Raw genomic sequence first — 23595 nt, forward strand, 5'->3', positions numbered from 1 at the left:
TGCTCAACCAAACGATTTCACTCTTTCCTGTTATGAGGAGTTATTTATACACTCACAGGCACAATTAACCGCCCGCCTTTTGTATTTCATGAGAGGGTATGTTGTAAACTACCCTTAAGGTAAAAAACAACTAAAATATTCAATAAAAGTCGTTTCTTAACAGATTCTTTACAAAAATTTAATTAATGAGAATTTTCGATGAAAATTTGACAAACTTAATTGTGATAAAAGTGGGGTTTCTTAAAAAAAAATTAAATTAATAATGGGTGTTGCCGCCAATAACCCTTATGACTTCTTAGAGTCGGTTTGGTAACCCATCCACGATATTCTGAATTTCCAATTGCCGTCTCGAGTTCTCCCAGGGTCATAGGGGGAAGTACCCTACCTTTAACACATCTTTTGATGTTGTCCCAAATGTGCTCTATCGGGTTGAGATCGGGACTGCGTGCCGGCCATAATAAAACTTGAATCCTGACCTCATTAAGGTACTCGGTGACGGATCTTGCGGTATGGCACCGTGCCTTGTTCTGTATTAATCGAAATTTGTTACCAATGAACGGTACAAAAGGTATGACGTGATCTTGAAAAACCTCTTCCACGTATCTTTGAGCATTCACATTGCCTCTATCAAACACGACAAGATCAGTACAAGCATCGTAAGAGATACCTCCCCAAACCATTAAGGAACCTCCCTGGTAGCCAGCTGTTTCGGTTATAGCGCACGGAGCAAATCATTTATTTTGGCGCCTGTAGACACGCTGACGTCCATCTGGACCTCTTAAGGCTACTCTGCTCTCATCTGAGAACAATAGGTCCTTCCATTCCTCCACTGTCCACTCAGCATATTCTCGTGCAAAAGTAAGTCTAGTTCTACTGTGTTGTGGGAACAGTTGTGGGACACGAGCTGGACAGAAAGCCCTTAGACTTCTTTCTGACAGTCTTCTTCTAACGGTACGCTCACTTACACGGACATTTCTCACCTCAAAAAGACCTGTACGCACTTCTGTAGTGGTGCTGAAGCGATTTTTTACACGTTGCTGACGACGAAGCGGTCATCTCGAGTAGAAGTGCATCAATGTCGGCCTTGACCTGATCTGTGGTGTATGAACCTGTCTCCCGAAATCGTCTGATCTCATCCCGTAGCGTAGTTCGAGGTAGAACGAAAGTCTGTAAAGTTGGCTGTACCCAGCATCAGCCAACGCCACTGCTCTGGCTACATCAGTTGCATCAAGTAGCATTTTTTACAGTCACAAACAATAAGGGAACTCAAATTAAACAATACTTGCACCCTTTAGCAAAACAGAACAGGACAGAACAGAACAGAATTGTACCATCTTGCGGAATATAACCAACTTTTTTGGGTATACATTTACCTTACTCAAACCCATTTCTTAGACCCACTCTCTCCTAAGATCATTATAAAGAGTAGTTCGTACCGTTTTTTGTCCAAACCCTAAATATTATAAGGATGAATATTCATCTCTATTTCTATACTTTTAAATTTATATTATTTCTATTGCAATTTTTATATATTCGAGTTTTCTTACATATTTCCATCCAAGGGTGGTTTTACAGCATTCACAATAAATGTCCGCAACAGCGTGTAGGCCAGTAAGGAGGACTCTTTCTTCAGCAGGTCCACATCCAACATTCACTCTGGAAAATAGATTTCAACAGAAGTTAGTTGAGAATTATTTCGTTCATTAGAATAAGAATAATCCGATATGGAAAAATATGTTTTGATGGTTACACGAAATGGAAAAGCAATAAGAAAAATTAGTTCCAAATGGAAATATTCACCACGCAATGAGTATTATTTACAGACAATTTTGACAACATCGGTTCCAAACAAAACAGACTTTTCAATCTGTAATGGATAGCATATCGGTGAGTACTTTTACATGTGACAAAAAACAATGATAAATTGGAAACATTTCATTACACCAGCACAAAAACATTGTATCTTGACGAATAATCTGATAAACCAAGTTAGCATCATATCAGGAGATGAGAATTTCATTTAGGATTTACATATAAACTACACAAATTATAGCTTAGGACCACCACTTTCTTGGGAGCTCCCAAAATAATTGTTAGTAACTGCCATATATACTTAAATATACTGCATACCATCAGCATGAACGAATAAACGAAAGAAAAATATTTATAAAGATACTTATTGAACGAATAAAGTGGTTTCCAACAAATAATTGAAATTAAGATTGCCAATTCTGTTGATATGCGAATGTTCGTTTCAAAAGAATTTTCGTTTTTTATCAGAGGTTGCATTTTTAAGTTTGATATGAATAAACATGATTTTGAGTTAAATAATTGTCATTTTACTATCCGTATATTTCTTAGTTGTATTTCAGTTCAACCTGGGAATCATATTTGGCACTGGCAGGGATTATTTGGACTTATGAAGGCCTCATATATCGAATAGCTTAGGATATTATCAAGTCTAAATCTGGCATTGGATACTCCTGTACCAACAATACTATGCATTGGATACTCCTGTACCAACAATACTATATTATTTTCAAGTCAAACTCATTCACGAAAGATATGAATCAAAATTCCTGGGTGACATTTTCACATTTTTAGGCTACGAACACTAGAAGGGTGCTATTACTTAGTTGCACCAACTTGTTGTACCATCTATTCTCTGTTGATTTACTACAGATTACTTTGGGATCAAAGATTCCTGGTTCATAGCGTTTTTCAAATGTTAAATTTCATTCAAAACTGTTTCGTATCTTTGGCCATCTCGGTCACCAGATTCAAATCCAATGGGTTTCCTTCTCTGGGAACACCTGACGAACATAGTTCACTCCCAGTATACCACCAAGAAAGATACAATCAAACGAGTTAGAGAGGTCACAGTTTTGTTGGCAAATTCCTTTACAGAAGCTCCCAACAAAGATGTTTTGAGGAAAGTAAGTAAATATTTTGAAGTGAATGATTCATTTTTCATTTCAATGAATTTATTTGAAATTCAAATTGACTTTCCTTTGTAATAAATATCAATCCAAAATGAACATAGGTTTTATTTCAATGGATATTTGAAAAAAATCTATAACACGTTTATTCTACATTTTTTATGTAATTCAATAGTGTAATGTATGAAGACAGATGACGGATGAATTGAATCAACTACGACACTTCAAGGAGGGGCCATTAGGTTCAGTGTCACCAGGGGCTGTCTTCAAGGTGGGGTACTATCTCCCCTTCTGTGGTCGCTCTTGATGGATAGTGTGCTTGATGCCCTCGATAGAAGAAAAGTTGATCTGCAAGCTTATGCAGATTACCTTGTCATCCTGGCAAGGTCCACGTCGGGAAAAGTAGCTTGTAATATCCTCCAATGCACGTTGGACGATGTTAACAGTTGGTGCCTGAGGAAGCAGATGTCTGTCAACTCCAGCAAAACTGTGTTAATCCCCTTCACCGGGAGGAGAAAATTGGACGATCTAACGCCACTTTTCCTCAATGGTGAGGTCATTTCATTTGGAACGGAGGTGAAATATTTCGGCATTGTCCTTGATAAAATACTCACATGGAACGCTCACTTGGAAAAAGTGACCTCCTCTCTATATTCTTCTGGAGAGAGAGGCTGGATGGACTGCATATAGACTTGTGCACATTACCAATTGCACAAATTGATTTAATGCAGAGTGCAAAGACTGTTGGTTGACACTGGAAGTCATAGCATTTTGGAAATGACCTCTGACTTTATGCCTCGAACTGTCAACTACGAACTGCCTTATAAAGTACTATTCTCGATTAGAGAGGACTGGATCCTCCGGGAGAAGGAAATATTAAGAGTAGATAGCTGTTGGTTCACAGATGGATCAAAAACACCTTCCGGTTCTGGTGCAGGTGTTTTCAGTCGCAGACTTATGACAGAGATATCTGTGACTGTATTTCAAGCGGAAATTTACGGTATTGAATTGTGTGCGGAGAGATTGGATAAATCCAACCTCATACACAAGTCAATAAAATTATTTTCGAACAGTCAAGCGGCGTTGGAAGCAACGCAACGTCTAAATTGGTAGCAAATTGCCAAAAACGACTCTCCTCGATAGGAAGACTTAACAGATTGTGTCTAGTCTGGATTCCTGGCCATACTGGCCTGGAAGGCAATGAAGCTGCTGACTCCCTTGCAAAGGAGGGTGCTGCAAGCAGCTTCATCGGACCAGAACCTGTCATTCAAGATTCAAGGACTTGCAGAATCTTTCATGATTGGCTCAGTCCAAGGCGTTTATTCACCCTTCGAAGCTTGATACCAAACAATTGTTGGACTATATTAGGGATGAACTACGATGTCTAACAGGCCTTCTTACAGGTCACTGTTATTTGAATCATAATATGCAGAGATTCGGACTGTCAGAAGATAGTGTGTGTCGCCTATGTTTGGAAAATGATGAAACAGCAGAGCATATACTTTGTGCCTGCCCCGCTGGGGACCGAATTAGGTTTTTAGAATTTGGCAGAGCCGTGCTCTTACCATCTGACCTGAAAGACCACTCACTATACAAACTAATCAGCTTCGTTAAAAAACTGGGTTTATTTGGTCGAGTGTGAATAGGTGTGAGCCACAATAAACCCTTGCAGGTTGCGGTGGATGGTCGAATAGACCCACTCACTTTAGATCTAACGTAACATAACCACATCAACTCACTCAAACGACTGTTACATAACAAATGCGCGTCCAAAATGGCTGAAACAATAGATGAACAACGAAATTCACTAGCTTTCAGTTAGGAGTGCTGCTGTCTTTATGTTGAGGTCGGCAACTTTTCAGACACCCTCGTAATCCTTGAAATTGCTTTTTTGTAGATGAATAAATGTTTCTTACTCTCTTTCTTGGGTTCATAACTTTCCATAAACTGAGAAATAAACAAAGCAAGATCAATATTAAATCAATCCAGATTCTGCAGAAGTGTAATGAAGTGCAAAATTAAAACTTCTCCCTGAAAAGTTACTGCTTAATATGAACTACAGAAAGTCCAATTAGTCAGTACTTGTGTTCAAAAATTTTGTCATTGAATAATCAATAGGAAAATGAAATTTTTATACTTAGTTTTCTATAGATTGTTAATATTTCGGAAAAAGAATCTCTTTCTGTTCTGAAAACCCACTAAACTCACTAGTGAATAAGGCCGCAATCGAAAAAAATATATTTCCTTTGAATACTGGTTCTATATTGATTTACCTTTGTTTATTTCGATAGATTGTGGAATGTTATAAAAAAATTTGAAACATTTTTTCAAAAACTTTCAATGAGCCACGATTATATTGAAATAAAAAACTTTCAAATTAATTTTTTTAGATAACATCAGTCCTGCCCCTCAAAGTTCTAATGGAGGCTCGATTTGACACACACACTGGAGAAATGTTACCTACATAATGCATATATTGAAAACACTTTTACCACACTAATAATAATAATATGCTTTATTGTCCAAAGAACATTCGGTCTTAATGACAAAGCTGCAAATTCTCATCAGTCATCATAAACATAAGCATATATATATATATATATATATATATATATATATATATATATATATAAACACATATATACACACACATATATATATATATATATATATATATATATATATATATATATATATATATATATATGTATACACATATACATACCTACGCACGCACACACGTACATATATAGGTTACAAATAATGTTAAAATACTCAAACACATATAAAATTGATTAAAGATATCATACAATGAAAAAATACCAAAAAAGTTGAAAATGTTCAAATGCAGTATACCATACTTTGTTCAATAAAAAAACAGTTAACAAAATAAATTAGAGGAAGCTGTCCTCATATAACTCTTCTAAACTATAATATGATCAACCACATAATAAATCTTATACCGATTTTCGACATACACAGTTATCCTCTGAAATTTTAATATGCTCAGGTAAATGATTAAACATCTTGAGACCATTATAATATATAGAGTCTTTGACTAGAGTAGAGGCTGATATGGGTAATCTTAGGTCGTTAGATTGACGAAGGGCATAATAATTGGAGTAACCGCTAAATATCAATTTATGTTTGTTAATTAAACATACTGTTTCTAAAACAAAGATTCTAAAAACTGTCAAGATTTTGTAATTCAAATAGGGGTTTGCAGGAGTCTCGACTTTTGGCATTACTCATGAATCTTATAGGCCTTTTCTGAATAATGAACAACGTTTTGATTTAAGTTTTGCAACATACTCCCCAGAAAGGAATTCCATATCTTTAATGCGACTTAACAAGTGAGAAATAAGCCGATTTAGCGGCAGACAAACCAAGATCCTTCTAAGTTATTCTCGCTGCAAAACACCCTGAAGCTAGCTTTTCATTGAGGGTTACAATGTGATCGGCGAATTTGAATTTATTGTCAATTATTACCCCAAAAAATTTAGTACTATGTCTGTATTAAATTAACCTATCCGCGTCCTGTGTTGGTAAAGGAATGCTGTCAATAAAGCAGCGGAATGATATTATATTTGTTTTGGAAATATTGAAAGACAGCAGATTAGAGTCGCATCACTTTTTGATTTTTTTTATATCTGCACTTATAATCTCGTGGAGATTACATAAAGTTTTATCACGCCATAATATTGTGGTGTCATCAACGAATAGAGTAAATTTTCCTTCTATATCGATAGATGCTAAATCGTTTATGTATAGCAGGAAAAGTATCGGTCCCAGTATTGAACCTTGTGGTGCGCCATTTTTATTTCGCCTTCTGATGAGGATGATGAGGTGTTCACAATCTGACTTCTTCCTGTGAGAAAATTCTCGAACCACTTATGAGTAATTCCACGGATGCCATAGTGATATAGTTTTTTTATAGTTTTTTTAGCAGTGTGATCTACACAGTCAAAGCTTTTAGCAAAGTCACAGAACACTGCTGCAGATGACTCTTTTTTATTAATATTTCCATAAACGTCATATAACAAAAAGAAAAGATAGCATCATGGGTGTTTTTTTTTATTGGAAGCCGAACTGGTTATTGCTTATGACACTATCATTACTTAAAAAAATTGTCAATCCTAATTTAAACAGTTTCTCTATTAGCTTGCCTAGAGTGGGAATGAGACATATAGGACGGAAGTTTGAAGGATCACTGAGATCACCACCTTTGTGCAACGGGATAACTATTGATTTTTTTAGGTAGGAAGGGAATGTTGCGGTCTTGAATGATGAGTACGAACGCTAGAGCATTTAATGTGGTATCAGGAACTTAATGTCATTTTATCAAGATGAAGAAAACTTTCAGATAATTTGAAGACATGAGAAACTTCATAAGTTGCTAATCTTTATGGTTCTAGAAATTTTCTATTTTTCAGCTGAATTGCAGAGTTGTAGAACCAGTAATAATTTTTTTTAATTGAAATATGGTAATTTCTCCAATTTCTGAATGCAAGTTAATGAGTTCCTGTACTGAACAATTCAATATTACAAGGCATACAATTATAATTTAATGAAATTTCGAATTCGAAGACCAAAATTTTACGAAAATTACGAGATTGAAGCGAAATTTGAAACAAAACTATCACTCTAAAATTTCGACTTACCTTGGCATATTGTTGAATTCCGACTTGAACTCCGAATTTTATCATATTACGACTCATTTTTCTTTATAAGAATATTTTTGGCCTTTCTACACCTTAGTACAATATCATTTATTGTTTATTAGGTGATGAGAATAAAATCATATGGTCGAATGAATTTCTTACTGCGATTAAAAAATACCGTTATTTCAGACATGGATATAAAAGATGAAAATTTGGACTCTGGAAGAATGAAAGAAGTGGAAGCTAAATAGAAACATACTTACACCGAATTAAATAAATATGCTCGACCTTGACTGCCCTGGAATGACTGGAAAAGAAAAAAATTATCAGAACTCATTGTCACATTTTATTCATTTAACAAATCGTACTTCATGAATGACCCACAAATATATATCACTAAAGAAAATAAGTAAATATAAATTTCGAAATGAAATCTCAAAATATTCCACTCATATGAGAGTGTATACAACAGGGTAACAGTACGCAACTTTCAATGGAGTGAGGTGGAATGAATTTTCACTAGTTTTTCAGATTCTTTCCTAAATCAAGATCTCAGAGCCGCCCGACCTAGGTTATTTAAAAAAGCTAATATTTTGAAAATGAATAATGCAATATGTAATCAAGAATGTATGTATACTTGAAAAGGAGATTGTTTTACAAATATACTCGTACTGAAATCTATTTTCAATTTCTCTCATGAGAACAAATTTTAATATCTTAATGTGCGACAGTACCGATCGTTTAAAAGAAAATTTGACTGTTTGCGTTTATACGACAAAGAAGAAGTTATGAACTCACCACTGTTCTACTTCTTTTCATGAAATGTCAATAATTAATATGTTTATAAATAATTCGTTTTCCTGAGAGTAATATTTTATTGTGATTGTTTTTTCAAAACCCACCTGTTTTGCCAGAATGAATCATTTACCTAATTGATGGGAAAGAAAGGTTTTGGCTTTTTACTTCCCTATCTTAATAGAAAAACTGTGGGAAGCTTCCAAACAAAGGTAGAAAACAATTATTTTGAAAATAAACTTCTTACAAAGACGAGCAGATTATGCAAAGATGAAACTTTCAGACACGAACTGGAAGAAAAAGTCCACTCGAAACAACTACTTTCATGTTCATGTCGTTTTTCCCGATTTCTCTGTGTTCTGTGTTTTGATCCTCAAGGATCATTTTCACGACGTTTTGGCAAATTCTTATTTGCCATCTTTTGGTGGTATCGAGAGTTTGGACGTCGTGAAAATGATCCTTGAAAGGGGCTGCAGTAAATAGCTGGGCTGTTACAAACAAAACTGTTTTGGTGTATTTCCTCCTTCGTCAGGACAACTATAATAATAAGATTACATATATTGTGAAAATATAAATATGGAATAGTCACTAACGTGAGAATGAAATTTAAAATGGCTTGAAAACGGGTAGACAACGAAAGTTATCAAAATTTGAATGACAACGTCAAATGGGAAAATTCTGAATACTACTAGATCTTTCATCCTCTTCATATTTCAGAAGGTATGTGTAAATTTTGCTAAAATTTTCAATATAATTTTTTTTATTCATTAAGTGTTCCTCGTGATTGATATGTATAATTTCTAAAAATATTCTTTTAGTTGTATTAATTTCTCTATCTGAAATATGTGGGTTGTTAAAATTCATTCTATGATCCTTCGAATTAACATGTTCTCTTAACACAAAAGAATTAACATTCGTATTGGATTTTTGTTCATTTGAAATATAAACTTTAATTTCTGTATAATTCAGATATAGTAGTACCAGTCGTTTTGGAGATTTTGAGGTCATTATTCCGGAAAACATTGATTAATTTTGTTGTTAATTCGTGTTCCGAAATAGTGTCCTCAAAATCTCCAAAACGATATAGTAAATTCAAAGTTCCAACTTCAAATAAAAAAAACCAATGTAGTATACAAAACTTTTGTATCGATTGGTCAAAAACATATATAGGACAAACATTTAGACCTCTAAGTAGTCGCATTACTTCCCATGAGAGCGTTTGCAGACGAAATGGCAATTCTTGTGCGTTAACAGAACTTACACATACCTACTAAAATATGATAGAGAGAAAAATATCTAGTAGCATTCAGAATTTTCCTACTTGACGTTGTCAATCAAATTTTGATAACTTTCGTTATTTTATGTTTCTTCTACCCGTTTTCAAGCCATTTTATATTTCATTCCCACGTTAGTGAGTAAACCATATTTATATTTTCACAAGATATGCAATCTTATATATTTAAAGCCAGTAATTAAGATATTTATAAATAACTTATTTTCCTAGGAGTAATATTGAATTATAATTGATTTTTCAAAGTCTAACTGTTTTACCAGAATTGATCATTTATCTAATTAAGTTTTATAATTATCTACTGTTATATAAAAGCCATTGTAGAATAGTTCGATGTACCAATCCAACTGATGAAGTTACCGTGTAGCGAAACGTGTGTGAAAATTGTATAATAATTATCATGGATAGTGTTATTATTCATCATCAAGTAAGAAGTCACTGTATTCATGTTGGTTTTGGTTATTGATAAAATAATTTTTGAGTCGTGATCCTTGTTCAAAAACATTCGAATACTCAGTTATCCGCTTTGTTCAAATCAATTAATTAACTTTTCACAGATACTCAATATTCAATAACTGAATATACACTGCACTTTGCAAGGTAAATACAATGTGACCTAGTTCCGCATATATGCGGAAACAATGCCAACATATTTCAATAATCGTATTAGAAACATTACAAATATTAATACCCACTCACGTATTTCAAGAGTAATAATGCAAGAGGAGTTAGACTGGATTTATTTGTTGTTTAGTTGTTAAATGAAAAGATGATTTTCGCATGAAGTGTTCAATTAATTCATACAAAACATAATCCTCAATGAAAATGTCCATTCAAGGTAATAACAAAACATAGAAAAACATAACATAGATAACCTTGAATCAACAGATGAACGACCATTAGTTTTCTGTGGAACTTAGCATATCTTCCTTCAGAGATGTTACATTGAATATGGCAGGTGTATGAAAAATAAATCATACAGTGCATTTCTTTAATGTCCCCCCCCCTTATTTTGTGAAGGGGTCTACTCAAAATAATTTTAATTTGGGATAATGAAATTAATGCATGAATACTTTATTTTGAAGTGAAATTAGTCTGGTTCACATGTACTCGATTTAGCTCTTTTTGGTGACATTTTTCAGCCCTGTTCAAAAATTACGACCAAGGTGTCATTCGATTCGTATTTTTGCCTAGAAAGTTTAAGGAAAGGTCCGAAAACGCACCGATAAAAATTACAAAAGTTATAAACAATCAAGTGAAAAAAAAATGGGGCTTTCGTTTTTTCTTAATATCTCGGAAAATTTTCAAAATTTTGGAAATTTGAAAAAAAAATTGAAAATATCAATGAATTTGCGTTAAAAAAAGTCTCGACTCCCGAAACTGTATCTCGATTATTTATAATTTTTACAGAGCCCTGAAAATAGAGCCAGAAGCGGGTAGTCTGGCTTCCGCGCGCCTTTCGTCACTCTGACATAAAAACAAAAAAAAATCATTTAAACATATTAAATGTAAATATTAAGGAATGAAAAAATTCATGTAATGTTGGGATACATCAATAAACAATAATCCGCAGTCAAAAAATGTTTATCCCAATTTTAACGTTAATTATAAATTTGTTAATTAATAACTTTTTTTGAATTGAAAGTTGAAATAAAAATCCCTATAATTATTAAACTAAAACCCTGGCATTTTTTTCCTTTGGTGAAGTTATCCTCAATAGGCAAAAAATAGATTACCGTTGTCAAAATAAAAAAATTGTTATTTTCTATTTTGTTATTAACAATTGAAAATTATAATTTTATCAAAAATACATTACAATTTTTTTTTAATTTTTCATTGTTTCAATGTCTCATGGCTAAAAACTAATTAATGATATTTTTTTTTAATTTTTTACAGCTGTTGTTAATAAATTCATTATAAACAAATACATTGTTTATAAGCAATTCGAAATTTTTTTTTTCATTACGTTAATGGAAAAAAATCATGATTTTTAGAAAAAAAAATGGTTTCTTAAAAAAATTTCTTTGTTGCTGAAAAATGCGTTTGTTAATTAACAATCGTTTTTTGCAACTAAATATTAAAATTAAGGAACCGTTTTTTTTAATCATAAATTCTATTGTTCTTTAAGGTTTTGAAAAAAAATTTTTTTATTATTTTTTAATTGTTTATTTGAAAAAAATTGTTATAAACAAATTTTTTTTTTCAATACTTTATTTTATTTTATTATTCTATTTTTATAATACTTTTAATATTGTGATACCTTGATTTTTCATCCGCTCCATCGCTTTTATAATTATATAATTATAATAACTTTTATACTATTGCAGTTATGACAAATATGCTTCAAGTCTTTTTTGTTCATTATGAATTTATTAACAATTTAAGCCTTTTACTAAAGTTGTGAGTATCGGAAATTTAAAGAAGGTTAATGAGTAAACTCATTAAAATTAAATTAACAGAATGACTGATTGCTTCATTTAATTTTCTTAAACTCCATACAAATATGACAATAAGTGAATGTTAATGATCCTACAACTACTAAAAGTGCAAAAAATAAAATCCTTCTGATTTATTGTTAGATGACACGAAGTTTATGTTGAAAAGACTGAAAATTTTTCTTTTTTTAATAAATAACGATCAATAATTAAATAAATAATAGGACTACAACTTTAGTAAAAGGCTTAAATTGTTAATAAATTCATAATGAACAAAAAAGACTTGAAGCATATTTATCATAACTGCAATAGTTTGAAAGTTATAATAATTATAAAAGCGAAGGAGCGAATGAAAAAGACAAGTATCAAGGTATCACAATATTAAAAGTTTTATAAAAAATAGAATAAATTCAAAAAAAACACATAGTTACTTTTATTATAGAACAAATTATTGAAAAAAAATAATAAAAAATAATAATTTGTTTATAACAATTTTTTTTTAAATAAACAATTACAAAAAGAAAAAAAAGTTTTTTCAAAACCTTAAAGAACAATAGAATTTATGATTAAAAAAAAACGGTTCCTTAATTTTAATATTTAGTTGCAAAAAACGATTGTTAAGTAACAAACGCATTTTTTAGCAAAAAAGAAATTTTTTTAAGAAACCATTTTTTTTCTAAAAATCATGATTTTTTTCCATTAACATAATGAAAAAAAAATTTCGAATTGCTTATAAACAATGTATTTGTTTATAATAAATTTATTAACAATAGCTGTAAAAAATTAAAAAAAATATTAATAAGTTTTTAGCCATGAGACATTGAAACAATAAAAAATTAGAAAAAAAAATTGTTATTTATTTTGTATAAAATTATAATTTTCTATTGTTAATAAAAAAATTGAAAATAACAATTTTTTTTATTTTGGCAACGGTAATCTATTTTTTTTGCCTATTAAGGATAACTTCACCAAAGGAAAAAAATGCCAGGGTTTTAGTTTAATAATTATAGGGATTTTTATATAAGTTATTTTTTGTTTATAAAAACGACAAAGAATGTCAGTACGACAATGAACATCATTGTTCAGTTAGAATATTCTCATTTAGTTTTCGATTCTACTAGTAGAAAGGTAACACGTCAACAATCTCTAAAATGGTCAATTCTCGTCCATTGGAAGAAAAAATTTAAGTGATTTTTATTTACGGTGCGACGCGTAATTTTCACGAGACCGAAAGGATTTTCAATGAACGTTTTCCGAATCGTCCTATCTGTAGAAAATATTTGAGAGAACTTGTATCCAAATTCACAATTACCGGTTGTGTACATAACAAAAAGCCCCCAGGTCATCCGTCCATTCCGGAAGAACAGCAAGTGCAAATAATTGGAGAGATGGTAGTAAATCCTGAACAGTCTACTTATTCCGTCGCGAATGTTTGTGAGGTGCCTCCTTCAACTGTGTGGAGACTTTTGAAGAAGAATAGGTATCATCCATACAAAATTAAAATGGTACACCTATTAACTGAAGATGACCCTGATCGAAGGACAGAATTCTGCGAAATCATGACGGAAACCATTGCAAGGCATCCTACCTATCTCCACAATATTTGTTCTAGTGTCGAATGTACATTCTTTTTAACGGCAATGTTCACAGGCAAATTACCGTTATTGGAGTGACACCAACCCTCACGTTTTCCGGGAAACACAAACCCAATATCCAGAAAAAAATTACGTTTGGGCAGGAATATTGAGAAATATTAGGACCTCTATTTATTGATCAAAATTAAACAGGGGAACTGTATTTGAATATGCTGGAAACTACTGTTGACCCTCTCATCACTGAAATCGTCGAAGTGAATCCTAATGAATTCGACATGGATATTGTATTCCAACAAGATGGAGCACCACCATATTTCTCCAGACAAGTAAGAAACTGTTTGGATACTACTTTTCCCGGTCGTTGGATTGGCCGTCGAGGTCCTACAGGATGGCCAGATTTGACACCTTTGTACTTTTTTTATGGGGCTATTTGAAGCAAAGTGTGTAGTGTAGTTGAATGTCAATGTATTCAGGCAATTATTGAAAGATCCGCCATTTTGTAGTAGTTGAAGATATTATATATATATATATATATATATATATATATATATATATATATATATATATATATATATATATACACGGTATTTAAAAGTTGAAATTTTTTAAAATTTCAAGTACTGGTACGGCTAAAAAATTACTAATTTGTGTTCCTACACTCCACCTAAAAATTTCCTATACCCGCTGCATATTATTAAAAAAAAAAATCGGTCGATCCTTAGTGCGACTCTGTACAAACAGCCTTGTCTGGGAGATCACGTGCACTATGCATGATGTTTTGGAGCACTTCATTGCTTAGATGGACAGAGTATAGTAACTTTTGGAAAAGGTGGTAGGTGAAAGGTGGTCAAAACGGGTTAGTAGTCTAATTGTAATTTTTTTTCTAGTTTTCGCACTGATTCGTAGTCCAGAAAAGTTCTTGAGTTTATAACAAGGAAAAAAGACTCAACTCACTCCACGGCTTCATGTCGTGTGGTCAACTGTCCTACCACTTTCCCTATTTGTTGGGTACATAACTATCCTTTCCTTTTCCTCTAATACACAAAAAATTACCGGCAAGTATATTTGTCACACATTGCAACAAAATTAAAAAATGTGTGATCTTACGTTCTGTGGTTCCAACGATTTCTAGTTTTACTGTGAGTAATGAAAAATAATGTATTAGGAACATTTCATTCTGTGACAGCTAGTAATTTTTTTATGTTACTTCGATTAATGCTCTGCGATATTTGCTAATGATGTCTGTTCAGGATGTAATTAGTAGAAAAAAACCATTGCAATAATTATTTTTTCAATTGTTTTTCCTGATATAAGGTCACCTTCATGAAATAATTGATTATTGACTCAACCCCGGTTGATTTTCGAAACATTATGAAAAATTGTAAAATAGTCTTTAAGAAAAATGTATATTTGAATTTTTTATATTTCCGAATTTGTCATTGTCAAGTGTTATACAGAGCGTTCCAACGAAAACTTGACCCCCCCTGTAAGTCAGAAATGGATGTGTAATCGAAAATTTCAAAGAACACGTCAATTTTTATTTCTAGGGGGACTTATTCTGATATGAAAATCATACCCGAAACTTCACACCCCTGCGGTCAGCAACTATCCCCCTACTTTTTTATTGGCATAGGGGGTCGAGTGATGCATCATTTGGAAGGTCTTTTGTCCCTCTATCACTTCTGTCATTTTTCTCGAAATTGGTTGATTTGTTATTGAGAAATTAAATGATGAACGTTTTATTTAAGAATAAACAGAAAATTCGCTGTTGCTCATTTTATTGAGGAAATAAACGAAAGTAATATCAATGGCAACACAATCAACGGATAAAGTGTTCAAAATAACCTCCATTTACTTCCATACAATAATACAGTCTACTTTCGAAAGCGTTCCTTACATTATTGAAGATGTTCGGAGTCAGAAATCGGCATTCCAGAACAATTCTCTGTCGCAGGTCTTCTAGATTTGTAGAATTTATTTAATTAATAAACGTTTTGAAATGGACGACACTGGTAGTTTTTTTTTAATCTAGTTGTCGCAGAACAAAAAATAGTTAGTTGGCCACTGTCACTTCTTCACGAATTATTATTCACTCATCCTTGTTTACTGTGTTCCAACATGGTTTATTCTACTGAGGAAAGAATAGAAATTATTACAACCCATACCCATTATCGAAATAATGAATGTGCTAAAGCTGCTGCAAGAATTTATAATACGAATCGTCCAGACCACAACGTGAGCCATCAGAAGGTTAAACAGTTAATGGATAATTTTCAGGTTCTGTTCACAACAGAAAGCATGAAGTATCCCGTCCTGTCAGAAATGGATAATCGACTATCTATCAGACAAGTTGCTAGAGCGTCTGGTGTATCAGCTACTAGTGTTTTTTGGATTTTGAAAGCCTACAAATTCCATTCTTACAAAATAAGGCTAGTTCAAGAATTAAACGAAGATGATCCTGATCGTCGACTTCAGTTTTGTGAGGTGTATATCGAAGAAATTGACCAATAACCCAAATCCATTATACTACATGTTTTTCAGACGAAAGTTCTTTCATGTTGAACGGTGAAGTGAATAGACGTAATTGTCGTTACTGGAGCGATGTGAATCTTCCTCCCTTTTTTTGAAAACAAAACAGCAAACTTCATAGATGTACACTGATGGCATTATTAAAACTCGGAAGTTTGCAAATACTACTCGAAATGAATCAGTTGATTTTAAATTTGCCAAAATACGAAAAGATCTTTTTTGTGAGACAAAAACTCTAGAAGCAAGGGGTGACGTCCTCCAATGCATCATGCCATATTTTAAGTTCCTTTAAGATTCTTTTAAGTTCAAGAAAGAAAAATAACATATAGTTTCTGGCTACTATGGACTATCCGTCCGAAGGCCAAAAAATAAGTTGCTTTTTTAATCGTTTTCGAGAACAATGAATACACCTTCTATCACTTATTCTTTATTGAATAAAGTGCGCGACTCTTTTTATGAAAAAAAAACGAATGAGTAGGAGTACTATGAAACTATTATTTGATACTGCCTGGGTCTAGTTTTGTTCTTGTGTGGACAACCTGAAAAATTTCATCATAATTTTTATTATTCAAAATACAGTCTAAACTCTAAACTGTTCATTAGAACATAGTGTTTGTTGGATTAGAAAACACTTGTATGTCAAGATAAAAAAATTTCTTCCCATTCTTGTTATTTTTTAATTCTGTTATAATGTTCTCGAAGCAGTGGCGCACACTTTTTACATATTTGATGGTAGGTACTATGGAGAAATATCGAAAACCACCCCAAAAATCCTTTCCACCTGATTTATTCCAATACAAATTTCACGAGTGTTTTCATATTTAAAAAAAAATATGATTTTGCCCTATGAGCCGCCATCTTTAAAATCTTGTAGATATATATAGTTTTGTAGCAAGCACCTTGTAATCGAATGAAAATTAATGAATATTGTAGCTAATCATTTGTATGAAAAAAAATCGAAATCTTATAACATGAAATCATAACTCAAAATAAAATATATCCGTCGCCGTCGTCCATGTGTACTAAAACCTTGGTTTTCGTAACTTCGAAATGTATCTCAGAAACAGTGACCCGAATATTTCTATGCTAAAATGTGCACATCGATACCTAGATACACTCGTAACTGTTACGAAACGGATTTTAGAACAGGCATTGTTTATTGTGTCTCCAGGAAATAGAATGTAAAAAATAACAATAAGTGAAAGAAAACAAATTTGGCACACAAAAACTGGCCCGGCTTTCATTATATTCTCTAGTCTAGTAGTTTAATGGTATAAAACTGTTCTGTAATTGAGTCAACGAATTTTAAAGAAGTTTATAATGATTACTAGATACCTCTTTGTTCCATTCATGAACTGTTAACAAAATAGGTGACAAAATAAGTGTAAAATGGCTAGAAATATAAACTACAGTTTTCTGAATCGGGCTACTTTTTATGAATTGATTTTCTGCAATAAAAGGTCTGTTTAACAATAATTTTGATTTGATATTTAACGAACATAATTGGAAAATATTTTTTCATTTTGTATTGTAAAATTAAACAAAAAAGATCTTGAGGTTTATATTTATGTCTGCAGGTATGTGTTAAAATAATGAAGTTTATTGAAATAACAGATATATGACTGCTTCGAATTTGTCTACAAAATTCAGATGAAATTATCTGTAATTAAATTTTGTGTCATTACTTTTTTGGGTCAAATTTCAGGCATATGTTTAATCCGTCATTTGAAATTTTAAAGCAAATATTGGTAAGAATAGAACAAAAATCAGTTGCTATAGATAGATTATAGCTGATTATTGTCAGTCGTCCGTTATCCGAAGTCTGTTCCAAAAGTAAGGTGAAGCATATTCATCAATCCTCGAAACAGTTCTGATATGCACTTTTTGGTATGTCCTTGAGATCTCCCAGCGATTCGGTTTTCATCTCATCAGTCGTCACAAAACGGCGTCCTTTCATGGGACTCTTCAATCATGAAAACAGAAAAAAGTCGCAGGTGGCCAAATCTGCAGAATACGGAGGCAGATGCATGATTACGGTGTTTTTTTGGCCAAAAAATTACGAACAAGCAATGACGAGTGAGCAGCTGCATTATCGTGATGCAAAAGCCATGTTTGTTTTTCCACAATACCGGACGTTTTCTTCGTATTGCTTCTGGCAAGCGGCACATAACTTCAAGATAGTACTTCTTATTGACCATACGACCATGTGGCAAGAACTCCTGATGTACTACGCCACGGTAATAAAAAAAACCAGTGAGCAAAGCTTTCACATTTTATCGAACTTGGCGTGCTTTTTTGGTCTCTTCCCCAGGAGAGCCAATACCATCATCTCCTGATGATGCTAACTTGCTTAGCGAAATACGCGCCGAGAGACGCAAAAAGTCAAGAAAATATGAATAGCAATAATTGTACAAATTAGTGTTCTCGTTCAGTTGCAGCAGTTAAAAAAATTTAAACGTTGATTTTCGTGGAGACACATTTGTTGCTGGAAAAATGGCAAAATTGTGATAATAATTGGATGCATCTTCGAAACAAGAGCACAAACGCATTGAAGTTGATGTTTAGCAACTATTTATTTGATAGTGTGTGCTTGGAATAGCGAGTGAATTTCAACCGACTAAATTATTTAATTGCCGAGATCAATCCATTAGAACACTGAAATTTATGTCTAGGATATATACCTACTGGACCTCTGGAAAAACGTCCTGATAGGCCAGAAATGCATATAAAAATCTTTTCATTGTCAAAATATTTCAAAAATCTAGTCTTGCAGTACTTAACCCTTTTACTGTGATCAAAATATAGTTGTGTACTCCGTGAGGAGTATAAAAAATGTATTAATTAGGCTACAACGGTCAATTGCAAATTTGTAAATAATGATCAATTATCTTAATTTTTGTGAGACGTTAATGGCGTTAATTCACGTTCCAGTAAAAATGAACTTAAACTGTCTAGGTACATATTACCCTAAACGCCATTACCCAAACATGCTCCTATTCATAAACCAGGATGTTCTGAATAAGCAAGACAGTGACGCTATATAAAAATTCCATGATTTCTTCTACCATTAAGTTTTTTGGATTTGTCACATTCATCATTTTTCTCTTGTACCGCCCAGTTCATATAAAAACTCGTTACAACACGCAAAATAAACAAAACAATGTACCTAATAAAATCTCGAAAATTTTTGGTTTAATTTGAAACCCCGTAATTACGAAAATAACGCCTTCCAATACGCACTCAACGGTTATGTGTAATAACTCCTGCTGTCTGCGCAGGCAGAGTGAGTTTTGTGCGATTATCGTAGTTGGAATTCGAAATTATATTTACCTACACATGATGCGTTATCGGGCTTTCCGCAGTGAATTGAAAGAAGTGAAATAAAGAAGTCCTTTGTTGTTTCAATGACACCCTTTACTGTTATTTCAAATTACTTAATAATTACCTTATATAAAAGTGGTAAATAATACATCTTTTTAATTTATACTTCTCATAATTTTTTACATCATTTCATATCTATACATTTTCCATCGTAATTTTATCATCAGTCCCTGTAGCGCAGCGGATAGCGCGTTGGACTTCTAATCCAAAGGTCGTGGGTTCGATCCCCACCAGGGATGCGACTGTGGCAATTTTTTTTTGTTTATTTCATCCGATCGGTTGAAGGACATAGCATATTTATTAATTTTTGTACTGCATATAAGTATATAATTATACCTAACTGTTCAAATTTATTTTTCACTTTTTTGCAATTTTCGATTAAAAAAGAGAGAAGTTACCATTCTCGAATTCCCGACAAAGTAGTTGTAATTATTCATTTTTTCTTACTTGTTTAGTTAGTTTTGATCAATACCCTGTACCCATTCTATGAATTATTGAACTTAAAATTTTATCGACGTTAAAGTCGTTGTATGTACCGTACCGTTGTACCGTAAGGTTTGAAAAAAACTCAAACTCAACTGAAAGAGTATTGATGGAAAATAGTAAACTTGAAATACCAAACATCATCTGTCAATGAACAGAAATTGAAAAAAATAGTATCAATAATTGAAATGTTTTTTGATTAGGTCTGTTATAAATTGCCAAGAATAACAACATCACTATAAGAGATAGGGAATGGGAAATGTATTGACAAACAAAAAAATATTCATGGTGGGTGGGTCTGGGTGTGGATATACAAACACAATTGACAGAGATTGATAAATTGATAATTGCTAGTTTAACAAGATCTGATTTAATCTAGATTGAGTTCGTTCCAAAAACTGATTTTCTTAATCGAATCATTTATAAACACCTAATTAAAATTATTATAAATGTCTATCTACCACCTACTAACTTCCAAACAAAAAATTAACTATTTGCATGCAAACCGAATACCTACACTTATTATAAGTATATTTCTATGAATATGCAGCCAACATTACGTATTACCACACTGATATTGCAAAGAGAAGGTTAGAAGTTGTTCATTTAACTCATTAGGGTTATAATTTTTCAATTTCAATGCAGTCCGTAAGAAATTCATCATTCCTTCTTCAACTGATTTCTAAAAGGGCTCTCTCTTCCAGAACAAATAACACCAGAACTCAATACTCTTTTCGAAGCATTTCTGGTGATTGGGAAAAGTACTTGTTTTGGATATATTCTCTATTCATTTAGTATTGTTTATATTCCAGATTGTGGAAGGTTAAATATCTTAAAAACAGAAGAAACATCGACTTCTTAGCTTCCTATTCAGGAAGGTGCGGTTGATCACATTTCTAAAGGAATTGAACCAAATATTCTTTTATTTGGCAATTTTATTTAAGTGAAAGATAATTTTTACTCTCATGGGATTTTTTCAGCCGAATCACCTGAAAAGTTTCTTAGTCTGAGACAGAGGTTTCATTTCGTGTAAAAAAAGGTTTTGGCTTTCTACTTCCCCATCTTTTAACAAAAAAAATTCGAACTTAACTAAAAAAGTATTGATGAAAATAGTAAATACAGTGTCATCCCCAAAGTAAGCACCATATGGGAAAATTCTTTTAAGGGTTTTTCGACAAAAAATTTTTCTTGATAAAAGTTTGTGCATCCCCTAAAACATGAACATGCACCAACAAAATACAGTAAAACGCACATAATATACGAGGAGCCTTCAAATATTTGATTTTGAGACAAGAGTAGAGTACTCTTATTTTGAAAAATCTCGGGAAATGTTATTTAGAAAATTGTTCAGCATTGAAAAATACATCTAGATTTGAAATCATGGCCATCTAAGTGAAGTTTTATTTTTTTTTTTCTTTTTTTTTTAATGGGGACTACGAAAAGGAAAATTTGCTAAAACGATAAATAGACAGCATCTTGTATACGACGTTTTATTTTAAAAGCCTGCAATATTACAAATTACACAACTATGGTGTTAACCACTGTCAATTTTTTTTATGAGTAAACTAATTTTCAAAGTTTTTGGTGCAAAGTTTTTTTATTTTTTGTTAACACCGAAAATTACTCAAAATTATACAGTATTGTAACAAAAACCTAATATTCAATAATAATAAATCACAAAACATCAAAATAAAATAGGTATTTTGGAACAAACTCATTGATTTTCTAGAAATTATTCTGGAGAAGTATTTTGAACAAGACCCCCCCCTTTCCATTCAATTTTTTTCCCAGATGGCGCCCAGTCGCCATCTTGAAAGTTTCATCTGTCAATTTCACTCTAAAATAAAGTATTCATGCATTAATTTCATTATACCGAATTTACATTTTTTTTAGTTAACCCGGTCAAAAATAAAAGGGGGGGAGAAGGGAGGGAAATACGAGGTTTTCGGCTCTCGAGTGATTTCCCATAAAATTGAAAAAGTTGATAGAACACATAAATGAGTTATTCATCAAAATACTTTATTCCATCGTCTTGTAGGAGTAACATTTCCAAAATGTTTTACAAGTTGTCCGGAATCGATGACTAATTCTGAAGGTATAAAAATGGGCCAAAACAAGTTTTTTCAAATGGAACACCCTGCATTTTAGGATAGTTTTGAAATCCCGACATGATTTTGACTCATTTTCGGAATACAACATTTCCTATTTCAAAAATCAACCGCTCACGAGACATTTCAGTTTTTTTGAATCGAACATGCGCATGTCCATCTTGAACAATGGGCTAGGAAATCTTCATTTCGAACAGTTACAGAAAGTTTATTAGAACTGCTAATGCGCCGTAATGGTATTTATCGAAGACAGAATTACAGACGAATAAATAATGATTAATTTTTGTTAAGTACAATCAAGTCAATCTGTGAGGTCAGTAATAGAAAGGTATTACTTTTTGTGGAAAAAATAAATTTTTGGAAATGAAATTTGTACTGATTTTTAAGCTAACTTTTCCAATATTCAAAATGCTCTCATCTCGAATGAAAAATATGTTTTTCCGTTAACCAGCTGTCGCACCCTTACGAACGACAACCCTCAGAAGTCGAAATTTGTGCGAGCTAAGGACTAACGAGGTCTTACCTTTCAACGTGTGATTTCTAACACGGGTTGGGCGATAGCAAGTGAAAATCGATCGTTCAGCCTGTATCTGACGACTCTTGAAATGTGGAACACTGTCTCTGATATTTTTTCAATATTAAAAAAAATATAATTCCATGTTGTTAATTCATGGCTCGCTCTTGTTTAGATTGAGGAACACGAGTGATAAACATACTGGATATTTAGGAATTCTATGGGTGTGCATCTCATGTATTGTGAAATCACTGTGAAAAAAACATTGAATTTTATGAAAATTCTAATGACATTTTCAAAATTCTGATGAGATAAAATAAAATTTAATGGCCTTAATATGCCTGTTTCAAAAGTTTTTTCCGTTTTTATGAGTATACCTTAAAATGTAATATCTCAGTGGGGAGTATAGCTGCTAACCACCATACAGTAACCATGATCTTTTTTGGTGGGTATTTTTCTCAGAAAAGTTACTGGGTGGCTCATCGATGTCCAACCACTGTCCTGGACGTTTCCTGTTGTCGTACAGGATTCACTTTTCATCGCACGTGACGATACGATTCAATAAAGGATTGTTTTGGTTACGCAAAAACAAAGAGAAACATACATCAAAAAGTGACAATTTCTGTCGATCCGTTCAAATTGTGGATCACCTACTTTTCGAGCTTTTTGATCTTTCCAATACGTTTCAAATTATTAAAAACCACATGGTAGCTGACGCCTTGTTCTTCCGCCATCCCACGCACCGTTTGTGATGGGTCAGTCTCCACCAGCGTCCTCAAATCCTCATCCTAGATTACTGTAGGTCGACCACTTCGGGGCCCATCATCAAGGCTAAAATCCTCGGAACGAAATCTCGCAAACCAA

The 23595-nt window shown here is 32.7% G+C and overlaps 1 protein-coding gene and 1 non-coding gene across 7 annotated transcripts in view; one reads left to right on the forward strand and one right to left on the reverse strand.

The window, feature by feature from the left end:
- The window catches only part of Ypel (Yippee-like), a 180474-nt gene that overhangs the window by 7109 nt on the left and 149770 nt on the right, over positions 1–23595 (reverse strand). For all 6 annotated transcript variants that reach the window (XM_074181817.1, XM_074181819.1, XM_074181818.1 and 3 more), the window contains 2 exons: positions 7864–7907; positions 1548–1656 (listed from right to left, as the gene is read on the reverse strand). In XM_074181817.1, coding sequence (XP_074037918.1) covers positions 1548–1656; positions 7864–7907 — 153 coding nt within the window. The remainder of the gene's footprint in view (positions 1–1547; positions 1657–7863; positions 7908–23595) is intronic.
- Positions 19793–19865, forward strand: TRNAR-UCU (transfer RNA arginine (anticodon UCU)). The gene has a single exon. It is a non-coding gene; the product is annotated as a tRNA-Arg (tRNA).

This window comes from Leptinotarsa decemlineata, unplaced genomic scaffold, assembly GCF_025532065.1.
Source record: "Leptinotarsa decemlineata unplaced genomic scaffold, Ldec_3_MD MMD2_tig00026316_RagTag_RagTag, whole genome shotgun sequence".
NCBI classification, from domain to species: Eukaryota; Metazoa; Arthropoda; class Insecta; order Coleoptera; family Chrysomelidae; genus Leptinotarsa; species Leptinotarsa decemlineata.